This window comes from Coloeus monedula, assembly GCF_965178545.1.
Source record: "Coloeus monedula genome assembly, chromosome: 32".
Taxonomy (NCBI): domain Eukaryota; kingdom Metazoa; phylum Chordata; class Aves; order Passeriformes; family Corvidae; genus Coloeus; species Coloeus monedula.
Genome location: NC_138812.1, coordinates 2,370,188 through 2,387,480, shown reverse-complemented (window position 1 = coordinate 2,387,480; position 17,293 = coordinate 2,370,188). Strand labels below are relative to the sequence as shown.

The 17,293-nt window shown below is 58.2% G+C and overlaps 1 protein-coding gene across 1 annotated transcript in view; it reads left to right on the top strand.

The window, feature by feature from the left end:
• The window catches only part of LOC309583705 (uncharacterized protein), a gene marked incomplete at both ends in the record, with an annotated part of 30,628 nt that extends 14,142 nt beyond the window's left edge, over window positions 1-16,486 (top strand). The window contains 5 exon segments of the mRNA XM_082299495.1: window positions 13,024-13,258; window positions 13,433-13,483; window positions 13,687-14,053; window positions 14,669-14,769; window positions 16,352-16,486. Of these exon segments, the coding sequence (XP_082155621.1) occupies window positions 13,024-13,258; window positions 13,433-13,483; window positions 13,687-14,053; window positions 14,669-14,769; window positions 16,352-16,486 (889 nt within the window).
• Window positions 16,487-17,293: the final 807 nt, after the last annotated feature.

Below are 17,293 nucleotides of genomic sequence, written 5' to 3'. Positions count from 1 at the left end.
GGAAAAGCCCCGGAGATCCCGCAGGAGGAGGGGCTGCAAACGCAGCCCAGGGTGCTCTGAGGAGGAAAGACCCACCCTGTGCTGGGAAGGCATCCGGAGATGCAGCCAGAGGTCAGAGCTGGTGGTTCATGAGCAGCTTCACGATGGGGAGAAGCGCCACAAGTGTGGGGAATGTGGGAAGAGCTTCAGGTACAGCTGCCACCTGATCCGCCACCAGATGATCCACACCGGGGAGAGGCCCTACGAGTGTGGGGAGTGTGGGAAGAGGTTTCAGACCAGCTCCAGTCTCCTCCGGCACCAGCGGATTCACACGGATGCGAGGCCCTTCCGCTGCCCCGAATGCAGGAAGGGCTTTAGGTACAACTCTGACCTCATCAAGCACCGGCGCATCCACACCGGGGAGAGGCCCTACGAGTGTCCCCAGTGTGGGAAGAGGTTTCAGACCAGCACCACTCTCCTCCAGCACCAGCGGATTCACACGGATGAGAGGCCCTTCCGCTGCCCCGACTGCAGGGAGGGCTTCAAACGAAACTCCCACCTCGTCACCCACCGGCGCATCCACACCGGGGAGAGGCCCTACGAGTGTCCCCAGTGTGGGAAGAGCTTCTCACAGAGCTCTACCTTGACCAGACACCAACGGAGGCACCACTAAGGGAAGCCCTGCGAGTGCCCCGACTGTGGCAAGAGCTTTGTCCTCTGCTCCAACTCCATCTCCCATCAGAGGAGCCACATTTGGCAGAGCCCTGGTGACCCACATTCCCTGTGATCCAGGTTGGGAAGAGCCCTGGCTGGTGCTCTCCACGTTCTCCTGGATCCCCGTAGGCACCTGGGTGAACGCAGGGGCAGGAACATCCATCGGGACTCAGATCAACATTGGAGATTCAATGGGAAGAGCTGATTTTTGACCTTTACACCCTAAAATTTTCATCTACTCTGTACAATTGTTTCTTCTGGTGGTATCAAGCAACCCTGGATGATCTTGGAGATCTTCTGCAGCCTAAGTAATTTCTGTGTTAATCCCATTGAAACAGTAAAAATTGGCGTAAAAATAAATTAAACAAAGAGGTCTAAAGCGGTGCCATTTTACCAGAATTTGGGGGTGAATTTGGGGTTCAGGGGAATATTCGGGAGGATCTGAGTGTTGTGAAGCCATGAAGCCAGGCAGATAGGGGCCACAATCTCGTAGTTCTGGGGGCAGAACATGTCCACCTGAGCCCATCTGTTCTCCAGGAATTCCGGTTGTGTGTCCCAGTCCCTGGCCTGGGTCTCCCCCTTTGGGGTGTGACCTCCCAAGTGCCCAAATTGCTGCTCAAGTGCCTGAGCTGCTCTGGGCTGTGGATGTTCCTTTCCCCCAGCCTGTCCTGGTCGGTACCATGGGGGGTGGGAGGGGGTTTGGAGGCTCCTTGGGGGACTGGGAGGGGCTTTTGTGGCCCTTGGAGCCACTTACAGTGATGGGATGGGGTTTAGGGGGATTTTGAGGCAGTCTCTGAGGGAGTTTTGGGTGCTGGCAGGGCTGTGTGGCTGGGAGACAATTTGGGTGTGTGTTTGGGGAGATGGAAAGGGGATTTTGTGGCTTTTGGGGCCATTTCTATTGCAGGGAGTGGTTGGGGGAGTCCTGGCTGGGAGCTGTGGGGTGGTTTGAGGGGTCTGGGAGTGGCTGTGGAGCTGGGAGGGGGTTTTACGGCAGTTGTGACCTCCCCCCCAGACCCCCAAAGCTGCCACCAGAACCCACCCCCCGAGATGCTGCTGGGGGTCGGGGCGCTCCATGTGGGGGTTCACCCTCCTGGCACTGCACGAGAAGGTGAGGGGGGGTCCCCAGGGGCCGTGTGTGTCCCCCCAGAGCGTGTGTGACCTCCCCCATGCCGGTGTCACCCCCTTTTCCCTGCCCACAGGGCTCCTGAGGCAGCCCCTGCTGCCCCAGGAGGGAATTTGGGGAGGGGGCAGAGGGGGTGCGCAGCCCCCGCCGGGGGATGACCCCGGCCCAGCGCCCTTCGTTCAGCACCGAGCTGGGCTTGGGGCCGCAGGAGGAAGAGGCCGATGGGAAGCAGATCCTGCAGGGGGGACAGGGCTTGGGCTCAGGGCAAGGTCCTGCCCTGCACACCTGGCTCAGGTGTGAGCCTGCCCCGGGAAGGGAGCGGGACATTGCCATCCCCAGGGATCAGGGCTGGGAGCAGCGCTGGGAGCACGGACATGGAAATCCTGGGAGCCACTGGGACCGCCCTGGGGGGTGAATGATCCCCCCCAGCACCTTTCCAGGCCGCCCTGCAAGCTGAGAAATGCTCGCTGGGCCTCGGCCTTGGCCAAGAGCCCCCGGGCTCAGCTGCTCTGAGCTCAGGCGCTGCCGGCTCCCGCAGCCTGCCCAGGGCCGCCCTGCCCGTGCCGGGGCTGTGCTGGAATTCTCTGCTGCTGCTGGGCCACTCGGGGGCTCTGGCCCAGCAGGAAAGGTGACCCTGAGCCAGGAGCTTTCCTTGGCCGCAGCAAAGCCTCGGCACGGAAAGACCTTCCCAGCGCTGGGCCCTGGGCCGGGAGGGATTGTGCCACCAGAGCTGTCCCTCCATTTCTTCTGCCAGGCAGCTTTAGCACAGGAAAAGTGGAGAAGCCAGAGCTGCCTCTCAGCTTTCCACAGTGCCCGCAGAGCTCCAGGGCAAGGTCCTGGCCCTGGCTCGGGGCTGGGCCGGGGCCAGCGGCAGAAAATCAACTTGCAGCTTGGGCCCCGCAGCAGGGAGGAGCAGCAATTGCTGGCTGAGAGAGACTCTTGCCAAGGGCCTGCGGGGCCGGGCCCCAGGGAACGGCTTCCCGCTGCCCGAGGGCAGGCTGAGATGGGATGTGGGGCAGCAATGGTTCCCTGGCAGGGCGCTCAGGGCCTGGCCCAGGCTGGCCCCAGAAGCTGCGGCTGCCCCCGCATCCCTGCAAGTGTCCCAGGCCGGCTCGGCCATTGGGGCTTCCTGCCCAGGAGGGCTGGGCTGGGCTGGGCTGGGGCTGCTGAGGGCGGGATGGGCTCTGCCTGAGACAGCTGAAGGCTGCGCATGATGAGGCCGGGGGGACCCCGTTCCTCAGTGGGTTCTGGGGTATCCTGGGGCTCCTGGGGCTCCATGCTTTCCTTCCTAAGGAAAAGAACCGTCCTTCTCATCCAGGCTCCCATGGCCAAAACTGAGATTTACCTCCCAAATTCTGTCTATCCAAGGATTGCTCTCAGACAAAAGCTGCCATGAGAGACAGGTCTGGCTGCCCTCGCCCATGGTGGCCACCTCTCATCTTCTTCCAAAACTCTTGGACTTTGTGCTTTTCTTTCATGTGGAATAAACCCATCCTTCTCAACAAGGTGCCCATGGCCAAAATTGGGATTCCACCTCCCAAATTCCCAATATCCAAGGGCTGCTCCCAGACAAACCTGCCAGGACAGACAGATGTGGCTGGCCTTGGCCTCTGGTGGCTGTGTCTCCTCTGCCCCTGAAACCCTGGGGCTCGGTGCTGCCCTTCCTCTGGAGACCACTGTGACCCTGCGTGGCCTCGTGGAACCCAGGGGCCGTTGTGACCCTGCAGGGCTGGTGGCACCAAGGGGACCATTGTGACCCTGTGGCGTTCCATGGAACCAAGGGGCCACTGTGGCACTGCTGGCCCCAAAGAACCAAGGGGCCTTTGTGAGAGGGCAGCTGGGGAGGCCCAGAGTGGACACCAGGAGAAAGGAATTTCCCTCCCAGGCAGGGCTGGGGTGCAACACGTCCCCCAGAAGGAGTCTGGAGCAGCCCAAGGCTTTGTGTGCCCAGGCAGAGGCAGGCAGGACGCAGAGCTGCCAGCAAAGGAAGGGGCCAGCCAGGTGGGGCAGCCGGGGGGATGAGGACAGCCTGCAGGGACAGAGGCGCAGGGCAGGGACACCGTGGGACAGCCTGGGCTGCAGAGGGCAGAGGGATGGGCAGCAGCTGCAAGGCCCTGACAGAGCCAACTTGTGCAGCCCTTTGGCCACGGCTGCTGGCCCTGGCCCTGAGGCCAGGAGGGGACAAGTGACCCCTGCAGCCCTGGGGCCTCAGGGCCTCCTTGTCCCTGCCCAGGGGTGCAGGATCAGGGGGGTTCTCCTCAGGCGGGCAGCGTCGGCTCCAGGAGGCCCCAGAGTGTCTGGCAGCAGGCGATGGTGGTGGGGGGGAAAGGCAAAGGTCAGGGACTCTGCCCCTCGCTTTTCCCTCCACACCTGCACCAGTTTCACCTTCCTTTTTATGGGCCTCAAGGCGAGCTACCCATGGTCTGTACCGCCCATTTTATGATAAGCAGACCAAATGACGAGGCATTTTTGAAGCAGTCATAATGACAAAGCACTTTTTGGAGCCTTTCTCTTATTATTAGGCTCTTACAGTGACCCTGCAGGGCCCATGGAACCAAGGGAACGTGGAACAGCTCTGGCTGCCTTGGGCTCCCGGGGCCGCCTGACAGCTCTGGCTGACCTTGGCATGTCCAGGGCTGATTCTCATCTGCCCCTGGAGTGCTGGGGCTCCGTGCTTTCCTTCCTATGGAACAGAACTGTCCTCCTCCAGGGGCCCGTGGTCCAAAGTGGGATTCTGCCTCCAAAATTCCGTCTGTCAAAGGATTGCTCTGTGACGAAAGGTGCCAGGACAGACGGGTCTGGCTGGCCTTGGCCTCTGGCGGTCGCCTCTCATCTGCCTTCCAAACGCTGGGGCTCCGTGATTTCTTCCCATGGAAAAGAAACGTCCTTCTCCTCCAGGAACAAATGGCCAAAAGTGGGATTCTATCTCCCACATTCTGTCTATCCAAGGATTGCTCCTAGGCAGGAGCTGCCAGGACAGATGGGCCTGGCTGGCCTTGGCCTCCTGGGGGCCACTTCTCATCAACCTTCAAAACACCGGTGCTCCACTGTGGGAATTAACAGCAGGTCAGCGAGCCTGTCTGATTCCGACATCGATCTTAGCACAATCCGTTTGTACCCATGAGAAACTTAGTGTGAACAGAAGCAAGACACCTAAACAACAGAAAGAGAAAACAGCAACAAGGCTGCACCTGGTGTTTTTCTGAACACTCAGAATGCTGATGCTATAGGTAACCAATAACAGGATGTTGCAGTTAAATAATAGCTAATGACTCTGTTGTAGAAGTGAAGCAACCAATGGATAAGTTAATGAATGATAAACATACAAAAGTGTATAAATGACACTGACTTTTTAGAATAAACAGCCTTTTGCCTGGGGTTGTTGGTGGGGTTGGTGTGTGTCGTGTCCGTCCCAACAGCAACTCTCCACCCTTTCCCTACAGTGGAAAAGAACCGTCATTCCCATCCAGGTGCCCATGGCCAAAACTGGGATTCCACCTCCAAATTTCTGTATATCCAAGGATTGTTCCCAGATGAAACCTTCCAGGACAGACAGCTCTGCCTGGCTTGGCCTCCCAGGGACCACCTCTCATCTTCCCATGGAATTAAATATCTTTTATGTCCGGGCATCCATGACCGATATTGAGAATCCACCTCCAAAATTCCAGATATCCAAGGATGGCTCCCAGACAAAAGCTGCCATGAGAGACAGGTCTGGCTGCCCTCACCCATGGTGACCACCTCTCATCTTCTTCCAAAACACTCGGACTTTGTGCTTTTCTTTCATATGGAAAAAAACCCATCCATCTCAACAAGTCGCCCATGGCCAAAATTGGGATTCCACCTCCCAAATTCCCAATATCCAAGGGCTGCTCCCAGACAAACCTGCCATTACCATCAAGTCTGTCTGGCTTGGCCTCCTGAGGGCCAGATCTCACCCACCTTCCAAACCCTGGGGCTCTGTGCTTTCCTTCCTATGGAAAAGACTCATCCTGCCTGTCCAGGCACAAATGGCCAAAACTGAGATTCCACCTCCCAGATTCCCAATATCCAAGGGCTGCTCCCAGACAAACCTGGCAGGACAGACAGATGTGGCTGGCCTTGGCCTCTGGTGGCTGTGTCTCCTCTGCCCCTGAAACCCTGGGGCTCGGTGCTGCCCTTCCTCTGGAGACCACTGTGACCCTGCGTGGCCTCGTGGAACCCAGGGGCCGTTGTGACCCTGCAGGGCTGGTGGCACCAAGGGGACCATTGTGACCCTGTGGCGTTCCATGGAACCAAGGGGCCACTGTGGCACTGCTGGCCCCAAAGAACCGAGGGGCCTTTGTGACCCTGCAGAGCCCACGGAACCAAGGGAACATGGAACAGCTCTGGCTGCCTTGGGCTCCTGGAGCCGCCTGGCAGCTCCGGCTGACCTTGGCATGGCCAGAGCTGCTTCTCACCTGCCCTGCAGCGCTGGGGCTCCGTGCTTTCCTTCCTATGGAACAGAACTGTCCTTCTCCTCCAGGGGCCCATGGCCAAAACTGGGATTCTACATCCACATTTGATTATGTAAGGATTGTTCCCATATGAAACTTGCCAGGACAGACAGCTCTGGCTGGCCTTGGCCTCTTGGGGGCCACCTCTCATCTGCCTTTGAAACACTGCGGGGCTGTGCTGTTCTTCCCATGGAAAAGAAACATCTTTCAAGTGCAGGTGTCCATGGCCAAAACTGGGAATCCAGCTCCAAAATTCCATATATCCAAGTACAGCTCCCAGGCAAAATCTGCCAGGACTGACAAGTCCAGCTTCCCTTGGCTTCCTGAGGGCCAGCTCTCAGCTGCCTTTGAAACGCTGGGGCTGTGCTTCTCTTCCTGTGGAACAGAACCATCCTTCTCCTCCAGCTGCCCATGGCCAAAATTGGAATTTGGCCTCCAAAATTCCATCTATCCAAGGATTGCTGCCAGACAAAAGCTGCCAAGGCCAACAGGTCTGGCTGGCCTTGGCCTCTGGTGGCCGCCTTTCATGGATCACAGGGATACAGTTTGTTTTATCACAGATACTGTCCATGGTTACATCCACCCCTCAGTCTCGTGCCACCTATAGGTGGCATCTCTGCCCTGATGACCTGAGGCATCATGGGCCCACGAGTAGGGCTAATGAGAAACACCAAAACAACAAGCAGGTAGATCAGGCTGCAAAGATAGAGGTGTCACAGGTAGACTTGGACTGGAAACACAAGGGAGAGTTGTTCCTAGCTCGATGGGCCCATGATGCCTCAGGCCATCAGGGCAGAGATGCCACCTATAAGTGGGCACGAGACCGAGGGGTGGATCTGACCATGGACAGTATCTCCCAGGTGATCCATGACTGTGAGACATGTGCTGCGATCAAGCAGGCCAAGCGGGTGAAGCCCCTGTGGTACGGTGGGCGATGGTCCAAATACAAGTATGGGGAGGCCTGGCAGATTGATTACATCACACTGCCTCAAACCCGCCAAGGCAAGCGCTGTGTGCTCACAATGGTAGAAGGCACCACAGGATGGCTGGAGACCTACCCTGTGCCTCACGCTACTGCCCGGAACACCATCCTGGGCCTGGAAAAGCAAGTCCTTTGGAGGCATGGCACCCCTGAGAGAATCGAGTCTGACAATGGGACTCATTTTAAGACAGCCTTATTAACACCTGGGCTAGAGAACATGGCATAGAGTGGGTGTACCACATCCCTTACCATGCACCAGCTGCAGGCAAAGTGGAACGGTGCCATGGATTGTTGAAAACCACCTTGAAGGCACTGGGTGGGGGAACTTTCAAAAATTGGGAACAGAATCTGGCAAAGGCCACCTGGTTAGTTAACACCTGAGGTTCCACCAATAGAGCTGGTCCAGCCCAGTCTGAATCCCTGCATACAGCAGATGGAGATAAGGCCCCAGTAGTGCATGTCAGAGGTCTGTTAGGAAAGACTGTGGGGATGAATTCTGCCTCGAGTACAGACCAACCCATCCGTGGGGTTGTCTTTGCTCAGGGACCTGGTTGCACATGGTGGGTAATGCAGAAAGATGGAAGAACACGTTGTGTACCACAGGGAGATCTGATTGTTGGGTGAAAACCACCTGTAGTGTGAAATGCCTGGGTACCCCTGCTTGCTGAGGGTCACTGTCACTGTTCGTACATAGCTGTATATATATATGTATATGTATATGTATTGATGTGTGTGTGTAGAGTTAGAATATCTTAGTTTGGGCATTGAGCCAATGATATGGGATAAGGGGTGGAATGTCTTGGGGTGACTTTATGATGCATATCCCATATCACTGCCCTATGCCCAGAAATTAATTTTTGTGCTTTTCTGTGCCTCTAAACTGAGCCTGAGAGGGGGAAGGAAAAACTGAGCAAAACTTTCTCAAAGCAGTTTTTGCTTGTTCAAGGTCACACACAGACAGCAATTGGTTTTCCCCACTGTGGCAGGGGAGGGAGGAAGCACCCGGCTTGCTGCTCCCAGGACAGTTTTTTTTGGCCAGTGGTTCAGCTGCTTTGTTCTCCGGAGAGAGACTGAGAGTTGAATTTTTCCTTCCCTGGAATTTTGGATTTTCTCCCTTTTCTACTGGACTGCTTGATTGCTTTAACATCAGAGCACATCAGGAGGACTTTCCACCGGGCACAGAGGGCCTGGCCCCGGCCCAAGCCCCAGCTCCGAGGAGACCAAAGGGAGGACTCGAACACTTTCCCAGGTTTTTCCTCTACAGCGAAAGATTTTACCAGTTAACATTATTTTCCTTTCCTGTGTGTTTGTTAAATAAATAGTTTTATCTTCTTCACTTTTCTTTGAGGAAAATTTATTTTTTTCCCGAACCTGGTGGGGGAGGAGTGGTTGTGCCTTCTCTCAGAGGATATATTTCTAAATTTGGCCAAACCAGAACAGTTTATATACACTTCAACATCCAGAAATTTCTCATATCCCCCCAACAGCCTGTCCTACATGTCACGTCTCTGAAGTCGATATCTTGCTTCACAGCGCTACTCTTTCATGGAGCAGGGCTGTCCTTTTCAGGTAATTCTGTGTAGGGAGTCTCTTCACTTCTTCATTATCTTCATCTTTGTCATTCTGTCCTCCAGCTGACCTGTTCAGGCTGGCTGCTCGTTGTGACACATGAAGAGATCAGGGACACCACCAACAAAAATGCGGGTTAATCTAGGATTTTATTCGGAAGCACTCAGTGTATATACCTCTAAACCTAAAGGCTAATTTTAGCTACAGCTTGCAGGCTTAATCACAGTGCTACAATAAATCTGTCCTATAGGAGAAGGGTTCACAAAGGATGTCTGGACTTCAGGCAGCTCTCTTGAAAGCTGTTTATTGCCTAGGTGAAGTTACAGCAGCTCAGGGAGTGGGTATCCAGAGCCAGCCCTACAGCTGCCAGCTCCAGCTGTAGGCATACCTGAAGCCGCTTGCTGTTCAAGTTACAAAGCATCAGATACTTTTCTTTGCTGAGTATCTTAATACATAACAACCCATAAGCACCACACACAATACCTTTACATTTGCCTATAGCCTATCATAGCTACTACCATCACCAAATTATAGTCATTATTATCCAATCACAAGAGTAAGTAAGTTACAATTTAAGCTTACAGTGGAAAATTCTCAGACCTCTCTTCTTCTTGCTACATCAACATTTCTTGTTTGCCTGCCATATCTTTCTTTTTGGTAAAAACCTGTTTTCTATTTACTTATGCTCTTCTTGAGACTCATTTACTTGGTGAAAAACACGTCTTTGTTCGTAGTCACATGCCTTTGTCCTATTTCTAAAAATCTCCTTCCAACTCATCTCCAACCTTTGCCTTCTCAGCTATTCAGTGATCACTGGTTCAGCAAAACATCTTTTACTCTATATCAAAACTTGCTTTCATTTCTACATTCGGAGATCCTTCTGCCAAGCCTACATACCTGTGAAACTTTCTTACCAAACTTTGATCCTCTCCAACAAGAGAAAAAGAGAGAGAAAGAGAAAAGAAAAAAAAAAAGGCAACAAGAGAAAAGGAAGGAGGGAGGGACATGGCAGGACATCCTCCTGCCAGGGCTGACGCTCCTCTCAGCCCCTCTCGGCCCCTCTCAGCCCCTCTCAGCCCCTCTCAGCCCCTCACGGCCCCTCACAGCCCCTCACAGCCCCTCACGGCCCCTCTCGGCCCCTCACAGCCCCTCTCAGCCCCTCTCAGCCCCTCTCGGCCCCTCTCGGCCCCTCTCGGCCCCTCTCAGCCCCTCTCGGCCCCTCTCGGCCCCTCACGGCCCCTCTCGGCCCCTCTCAGCCCCTCTCAGCCCCTCTCGGCCCCTCTCGGCCCCTCTCGGCCCCTCACGGCCCCTCTCAGCCCCTCACGGCCCCTCTCAGCCCCTCACGGCCCCTCTCGGCCCCTCTCAGCCCCTCTCAGCCCCTCTCAGCCCCTCACAGCCCCTCACGGCCCCTCACAGCCCCTCTCAGCCCCTCACGGCCCCTCTCAGCCCCTCACAGCCCCAGGCACGGGGCTCCTCCCAAGGAGAAGGGGTCAGGCCCTGCTTGTTCTCCTTTTATTTCGGGCACTTCACAGCAACGAGCACAGAAAGGCTGAACCGGAGCCTTTCCGCAGCGTTTCCCTCGGGGTTAATGCCGAGGCCGAAGCTCTGTGCCGGCGCTGGCCCGAGCGCGAACATCCCTGCAGCCCCCGAGCCTTTGCTGTCCCCCGGGCCCGTTCCCTGTCCCCGAGTCCCGCCCGGCTCTGGCAGCAGCAGGAGCCGCAGCGCAGCGGGCGCCGGCCCGGCCCGGCCGGGGCTGCCGGGCACGAGCAGCAGCAGCGCCGGCCCTTCCCGCCCGCTCCCGCCTCGGCTTCCCAAGGGCTTTTTCCAGGGGAGTTCTGGAGCAGAGCAACCATCACCCCCAAACAGCCCCGATTCCTCAGGGCCCGGCTGTGCTGCCCTGAGCCAGCCTTCAGAGAAAAAAGGAAGGATCGGCTTCCAGCGCTGCTCTCAGCACGGTTTTACTCCCCCGAGCTGACAGCACGGGGCTGTTGTTGCCTTTGCCTTGGGAACTGGAGATCGCGGCTGCTCTTGCCCCTCTTCTGGTTGCCACCTGAACTTTATCAGAAAACCGCAATTGCCTCTTTCGATCAGCACTACCCACGGTGCTTTCGTGACAGTGAACTCAGTATTTTTGTCACAGGCATCATGATTAGCAGAGATTGAAATGCTCAGAAGCCTGGAGCCCTGGGCACGGCCGCCAATTGCGGGGCAGCGGCGCAGAGGGAACGTCCTGCGGCCCAAACCTCCTGCTCCTCCCACACAGCGCCCATCCCATCGCTCTCCCCCTCCTGCTCTCCCAGCACGGCACAAATTCCAGCTGGGAGGAGGCTTCCCAAGAAAGGGCTCGGCTCCTGTTACAGCCTGAGTGTCCCTGCAGAAGAACAGGGCATCTTTCAGGCACTTCCACAAGCTCAGGGTTCTCATTTGATCTGGGATGCAAATGGCCTTGTTAGGAAGGATAAAAGCAGAGGAAATGGATTAGAAATTATTAGAAAAAAATCACCCTTCTTCAAGACAAAGTTCACAAAATCATTCCCTGCATTTCTCCTTTTCAGATTATTTCAGTGTCTGAGAGGTCCAGCTTGCATGAACTGATTGTGCTCTTGATTTATAGCAGTGCAAGAGATGTAGACTGATCTAAACTGAACACAGAAACAAAGTACCTCTGTCAGCCCATTTTCATGTTCTAGATCACTTTCCAGATGTCCACGGAGATGTGGGAATGATTATCACACAGCTCTCCATTTCTGGCTGCAGGCTCTGGGGATTCTTTCTCTGAGTTCAGCCAGGGTTGCAGTGCCTAACAATTCCTGGTTCCACCTCCTGATTTCTTAGGTTAGAACAGCCACAATGAAAACCTCACCAATGGCACAACTGCCCAGCCCACAGGGAAAAGAAAGGACAATTTGTAAACTTCTCCCAACATTTGTCCTGCTTTGCTGCAGCACTCGTGCTGCACTCACAGTGTGGGAAGCCAAGAGAAGCTGCAGTTGGTGGCACATCTTGTGACAGGAGCTGCACCTCATTCTCCCAGAAAGATTCTTGAAAAGAGCAGACAGGACTGCAGAGAAGATTCCCAGAAAACTGAAACAGCTTTCCAGAAGTGAAATGAAAATGGAAAGAAACAATCCGAGGTGTTTTCCTCTCTATTTCTGTGCTCCCCTTTTTCATGTTGCACTGCTTCTCCATCCCATGCATTCCAAATGGATCTCACCTCTAAGATCTGTGCCTTAGCAAGTTTTAGACACTCTGAAGTACCGTGAGCTGCACACAGTTTGCCTTCCCCTGTTTTTATTGGAAAGCAATGCTGGAGACAAAAGTGCAGAGCTTGGGTGGGGCACGAATTCTACAGGCAGGGAATGTGGCCCGGCAGTGTCTGACCCTCAGCAGGGACAAGGCACAGCAGCAGCCGAGGGGATTCCTCTGCCACCGTGCAGGAGCCAGGACTCTGGATCCGGGCTGGACACGGCAAAGTTCCCGTGTTTGCACAGACTCAGGGGCTGCCCCCGGGGCGAGCGGGGCTCGGCCGTGGGGAGCGTGGGGCGAGCGGGGAACGGACACGCGGACACTCGGACACGCGGACACTCGGACAAACGGCCCCGGCGCTTCAGTTGCAGCGGCAGCAGCGGCAGCAGCGGCAGCAGCGGCAGCAGCGGCAGCAGCGGCAGCAGCGATCACAAGCGACTCTACAGACTCTCTCCGTTTCTTGCTCTTGCTCCTCCTCTCCCTCTGTTCCGCACCTTCCCCGCGCCTCCCGTTCCCGCTGTCCCCCTCCTCTCTCGGTGTCCCTTTCCCGGTGTCCCCCTCCTCTCCCGGTCTCTCCCCCTCCCCCTGCCGGGCCGGGCCATGCCCCAGGCCCGCCCCAGGCCCCGGGCGGGGCCGCCCCCTCCCCGGCCCCGGGCGTCCCGCCGCGGTCTCGCCTCCGCCCGGCTCTCGCTGTGGCTGTGGCGCTGCCGGGCGGGCATCGGTGCCCGGGGCTGGGGCAGCATCGCCACCCTTTGGCTCCGCCTGTCCCGAGCCCGGCCCCGGCCCCGGCCCCGACGCGGAGTCCGGCTCCGCCCTCGGCTCCGCCCTCGGCGCCGGCCCCGGCTCCTCCCGGGGCCCGCGGAGGACACACGGGGCGCGGCCGCTCCCGCCGCCTCCGCTGCGGCTTCCCCGGCCCGAGCTCCGCCGCTCGGCAGCGCGGCCGCCGGCCCCGAGCCGCCGGTGTTCCGTTCGGATGGGGATGCCCGGGCCGGGGCGGTCGGGGGGCGGTCGGGAGCCGTGTCTGGCCCCGGGCCGAGCGCTGACGGCCGCGTGTCGCCCGCAGGGAAGGCGCAGGAGGCCCTGCAGGAGCGGTACCGGGTGGGTTCGCTGCTGGGCAGCGGCGGCTTCGGCAGCGTCTTCTCGGGCACGCGGCTCGCGGACGGCGCCCCGGTGAGTGGCGGGGCCGGCGGAGGAGGAGGAGGGTGCAGGAGGAGAAGGAGGGTGCAGGAGGAGGAGGGCGGAGGAGGAGGAGAAGGAGGGTGCAGGAGGAGGGAGGAGGAGGAGAAGGCCGGGGTGCGGCGGGGCGGGCGGTGAGCTCAGCCCGCTGCTGCCCCTTGCTCGCAGGTGGCCATCAAATGCGTGCCGCGGGACCGCGTCCGGCACTGGGGCGAGCTGGTGAGTGAGCGGGGCCAGCGGCAGAGCTGGGGCGTGCCGGGCGGCGAGGAGCCGGGGCCCGGCGGGGTGGGAGCCGCCGGGAGCCCCGGAGGGAGAGCGGGCGGGGGCTGAGCGGGGGGCGCAGAGCGTCCCGGGCTGGGTGAGGGGTCCCAGAGCCCTGGCACGGCCTCAGCCCCGCTGACGGCACCGTGCTCCTCCCGCAGCCCGACGGCGCCCGTGCGCCCCTGGAGATCGTGCTGCTGGACAAGGTGTCCACTGGGTTCCGTGGTGTCATCCGGCTCCTGGAGTGGGTTGAGCTGCCCAGCAGCTTCTTGCTGGTGCTGGAGCGTCCGGAGCGGTGTCAGGACCTGTCGGGTTTGCTGGCGGAGCGGAGGTTCCTGCCCGAGGAGGAGGCGCGGGGGCTGTTCGGCCAGGTGCTGGAGGCCGTGCGGCACTGCACCAGCTGCGGGGTCCTGCACCGGGACATCAAGCCCGAGAACATCGTGCTCGACCTGGCCACCGGGCAGCTGAAACTGATCGACTTTGGCTGCGGCGCCTTCCTCCAGGACACAGCCTACACTCAGTTTGCAGGTGAGCCCTCCCAGGGGATGCTCCTGGGCATCTCATGGCCCAGCCTGGGTGTGGCACTGGGGCTTTCCCTCATTGTTGCCGGGATGGGATTAATTCTTAAGCCAAGTTGCTTTTGGGTGGGGCTGGGAGGGGGCAGTTCCCAGCCCTGCTGCCAGCCTTCAGCACCCACTCTGCCCTGGGCTGGGGCTGGAGCGGGGGCAGCCAGCCCAACAAAATCTCCCGTGGGGGTAGCAGAGAGGGGGCTCAGACCCCGTGCACCGGCCGGTTTGGTGTGCAGGCGAGGAAGGGCCTGGACTGTTCTGCTGCCCTGGTTTGCCTTGGCTTCTTGATGTTTCTTGGGGCACTGGAGGCAGGGAGGAGAGTGGGGTTTCGCCACCACTGGGTGGGTTTTTCATTTGCATGTCATGGTTGGGCCTCCCCAGGGCTTCCACTGCCCTTTTCCAACACCAGTGGCCTCTTTTCCAACCCCAAGTTTGTACACAAGTCACAGGTGCTGGCAGGAGGGCAGCGGGTCACCCCATGTGCCACTGGTGCAGCCCCTGCGTGCCCAGGGATGCTGGGGCGAGGCTCTGGGAGCAGCAGCATCCCCTGATGGACTCAGTCTGTGTTCCACAGGAACCCTGTTGTACAGCCCACCCGAGTGGATCCACCACCAACGCTACCACGGCGAGGCAGCGACGATCTGGTCCCTGGGCCTCCTGCTGTACCACCTGGTGGTGGGGAAGCACCCGTTCAGGAGGGGCCAGGAGATCATCTGGGGGCGGATCCTGTTCCCACGACGGCTCTCTCCAGGTGGCTACCTCATCTCTGCGGCACGGGGGGAATAGCAGTGCTGGGAGGCAGCAGCGGGCTCAGGAGCATCCCGCTCTGGCAGCTCTGAGCAGGTGGCACATGTCCTGCTCTCCTGCTGCCTCCAAAGCACAGAATGCATGGGCAAGTTTAGGCACAGCTCTGGGCACAGCCAGCATGGCCTGGGCACGGGAACGGGGGGCAAAGCGGGCGGGATCCTTCTGCAGCTGACTGGTGGTTTCTGGTTTCTGTGCCCAGAATGCCAGGATGTTCTGAAGAGGTGCTTGTCCATGCAGCCCTTGGCCAGGCCGTCCTTGGAAGAGCTCTTCCGTGACCCTTGGCTGCAGGGTGTTCATGTGCCCTAGAGGATGGCAGAGAGCCACGGGCACAGTGTGATCCAGGGGCCTGGCAGGGAACAGCCCCACCCATCTCTTGGCAATCAGTGGCAAAGCAAAGCAGACTCTTTTGTCCTGCCTGTAGCTCTGAGCAGGGAGCATCAGAAGGGAACACGCAGCTCTTGGGCTGCAGCTGAGCTGGAGGCCTGCTCTGGCAAGCCCTGGTGGCCACCATCCCCTCTGGTTTTGCTTGTCTGGTTCATTGATTGTCTGCTGGGGCCCTGGGCAGAACGGTGAGAGCCTGGTGTGGCCCCAGGGAAGGAGAAGGAGCCCCTGGAGAAGCTGTAGCAGGTGGGGCTGCTGCTGCTGGAGCCACCAAGGCCGAGCTCAAGGCCGACAACCTCTTCCTGGAGCTGGCCAGCGGCAGCTGAAGATGATGGCCTTTGATTGTGGCACCTTCTCCAAAGACACGCTCCACGGCCAGTGTGCAGGTGAGTCCAGAGCCAGGGGGATGCTGCCAGAGCTGGGCATGGCACGGCCTGGCCGGGCACCAAAGGTTCCCCCTTTGCTGGGGCGGCTGCAGGGAATTCTTCAGTGGCTGCCAAGCTGCTTTTGGGCTCTGGGCAGCTGCTGAGGAGGTGGCTGTGCCATGGCTGGCTGCAGGCTGGGCACATGTCCTGCCCTGCTGCTCTGCTCCCAAAGGCAGCAATGCTGGGCAGCTTTGGGCCCAGCTCTGAGCACGGCCAGCACGGCCTGGGCACTGCGGGCGGCTGGGACAAGGGGACAGGAGGCTTCAGCTGACGGGTGGGTTCTGCTTTCTCTCCTCACAGCCGGGCTCTGCCGATGCTGAGGCTGCTCCGGGCTCTGCCAGGGCTCTGCTGGGGCTCAGCCCCGGGCACGGCTGGGCCCGCTCTCCCCTCACAGGGCTCTGACAGCTTTGCATCAGACGAGCCCCTTGCGAGCACAGCGACGGAGCTTTCTGCTTTTGCAGGTGAGTGAGACTCTGGTGCAGGCCAAGAGATTGCAGGCAGGGACACACATCCCACTGGCAAGAACCCAAACTCTGCACAGTCCCAGCTGAACGCCTGGATCTGCACAGGGTGTTCTGTCTGTCCCACTCTTCCTTCTTTTTGGGCTGGAATTGTGCCATTGCACTTTCTTCCTCCTCTGGAAGTGCCACGAGTGGGCCCAACCTGGCGAGTGGGCCGTGTTCCTGAGGCAGTGCAGTCTGGAGCTGATGGATGAAGAATCGCCCTTCTCCACGACCAAAGCAGAGCAAAAAGCCCTGAGTGGGACTTGGTGTCTTTAAGAACCCCCTGACAATTTCCAAGGGAATGTGCAGCTCATTGCAGGGTGAGAAGGAAGGGCATCTTCTCCATGAGTTGGGGTGGGACAGAGTTTAGATTGCCAGTCCTGCTCGGAGCTGGCAGGGCACAAGCAATTTCCTATTGCTTCAACCACAATTTAAAATAACAGTGTTGGAAACAAAGCCCAAAATCTTTAACAAAGGACTGCTGAGGTCAGTAAGATGGATCAATGCCCTCAGCATATTTACAAATACCTGAGTTGTCTTTTTGAAAAGATCAGTTACCTCTTAATCTAGAGTTACAAAAGACTTTTCACTCCACATTTGGGTTTTGGTTTTATGTTTCATAATATTTTCTGGGTTTTTTCTTTTTTGTTTTTCTAATTATTTAAACAGAAAACATATCCTAAATGATGGAGCAGCACTGCTGAACATGGGGACATGCAGAGGGAGCAGAAGCAGCTGCCTTTGTCCCCCTGCAGCTCCAAGGCCCAATCTCTGAGCAGACAGGGCTGGCAGAGACTCGCAGGCTCCCTGTTTGCTGTGCTGCCCCACTTGTGAGCGGCCCAGCTCTGCGTGAGGCACAGGGAGAACAAGGGGCAGCTCCCTGCCAGCCCCGCAGCCCAGGCACCCCTCGGGCCCCGGGGCTCGGGGCACTGTCAGCACCCGCTGCTCCAGCGCCCGCTCCTGCTGGCACTGACAGCAACACCCAAACTGTGCCTGATCCCGAGGGAGCAGCAGCAGGGCCTGGATCTGATCCCTGGCTCTGGGGCAGGGCTGGACAAATGACCCCCACAGCAGCAGCAGCAG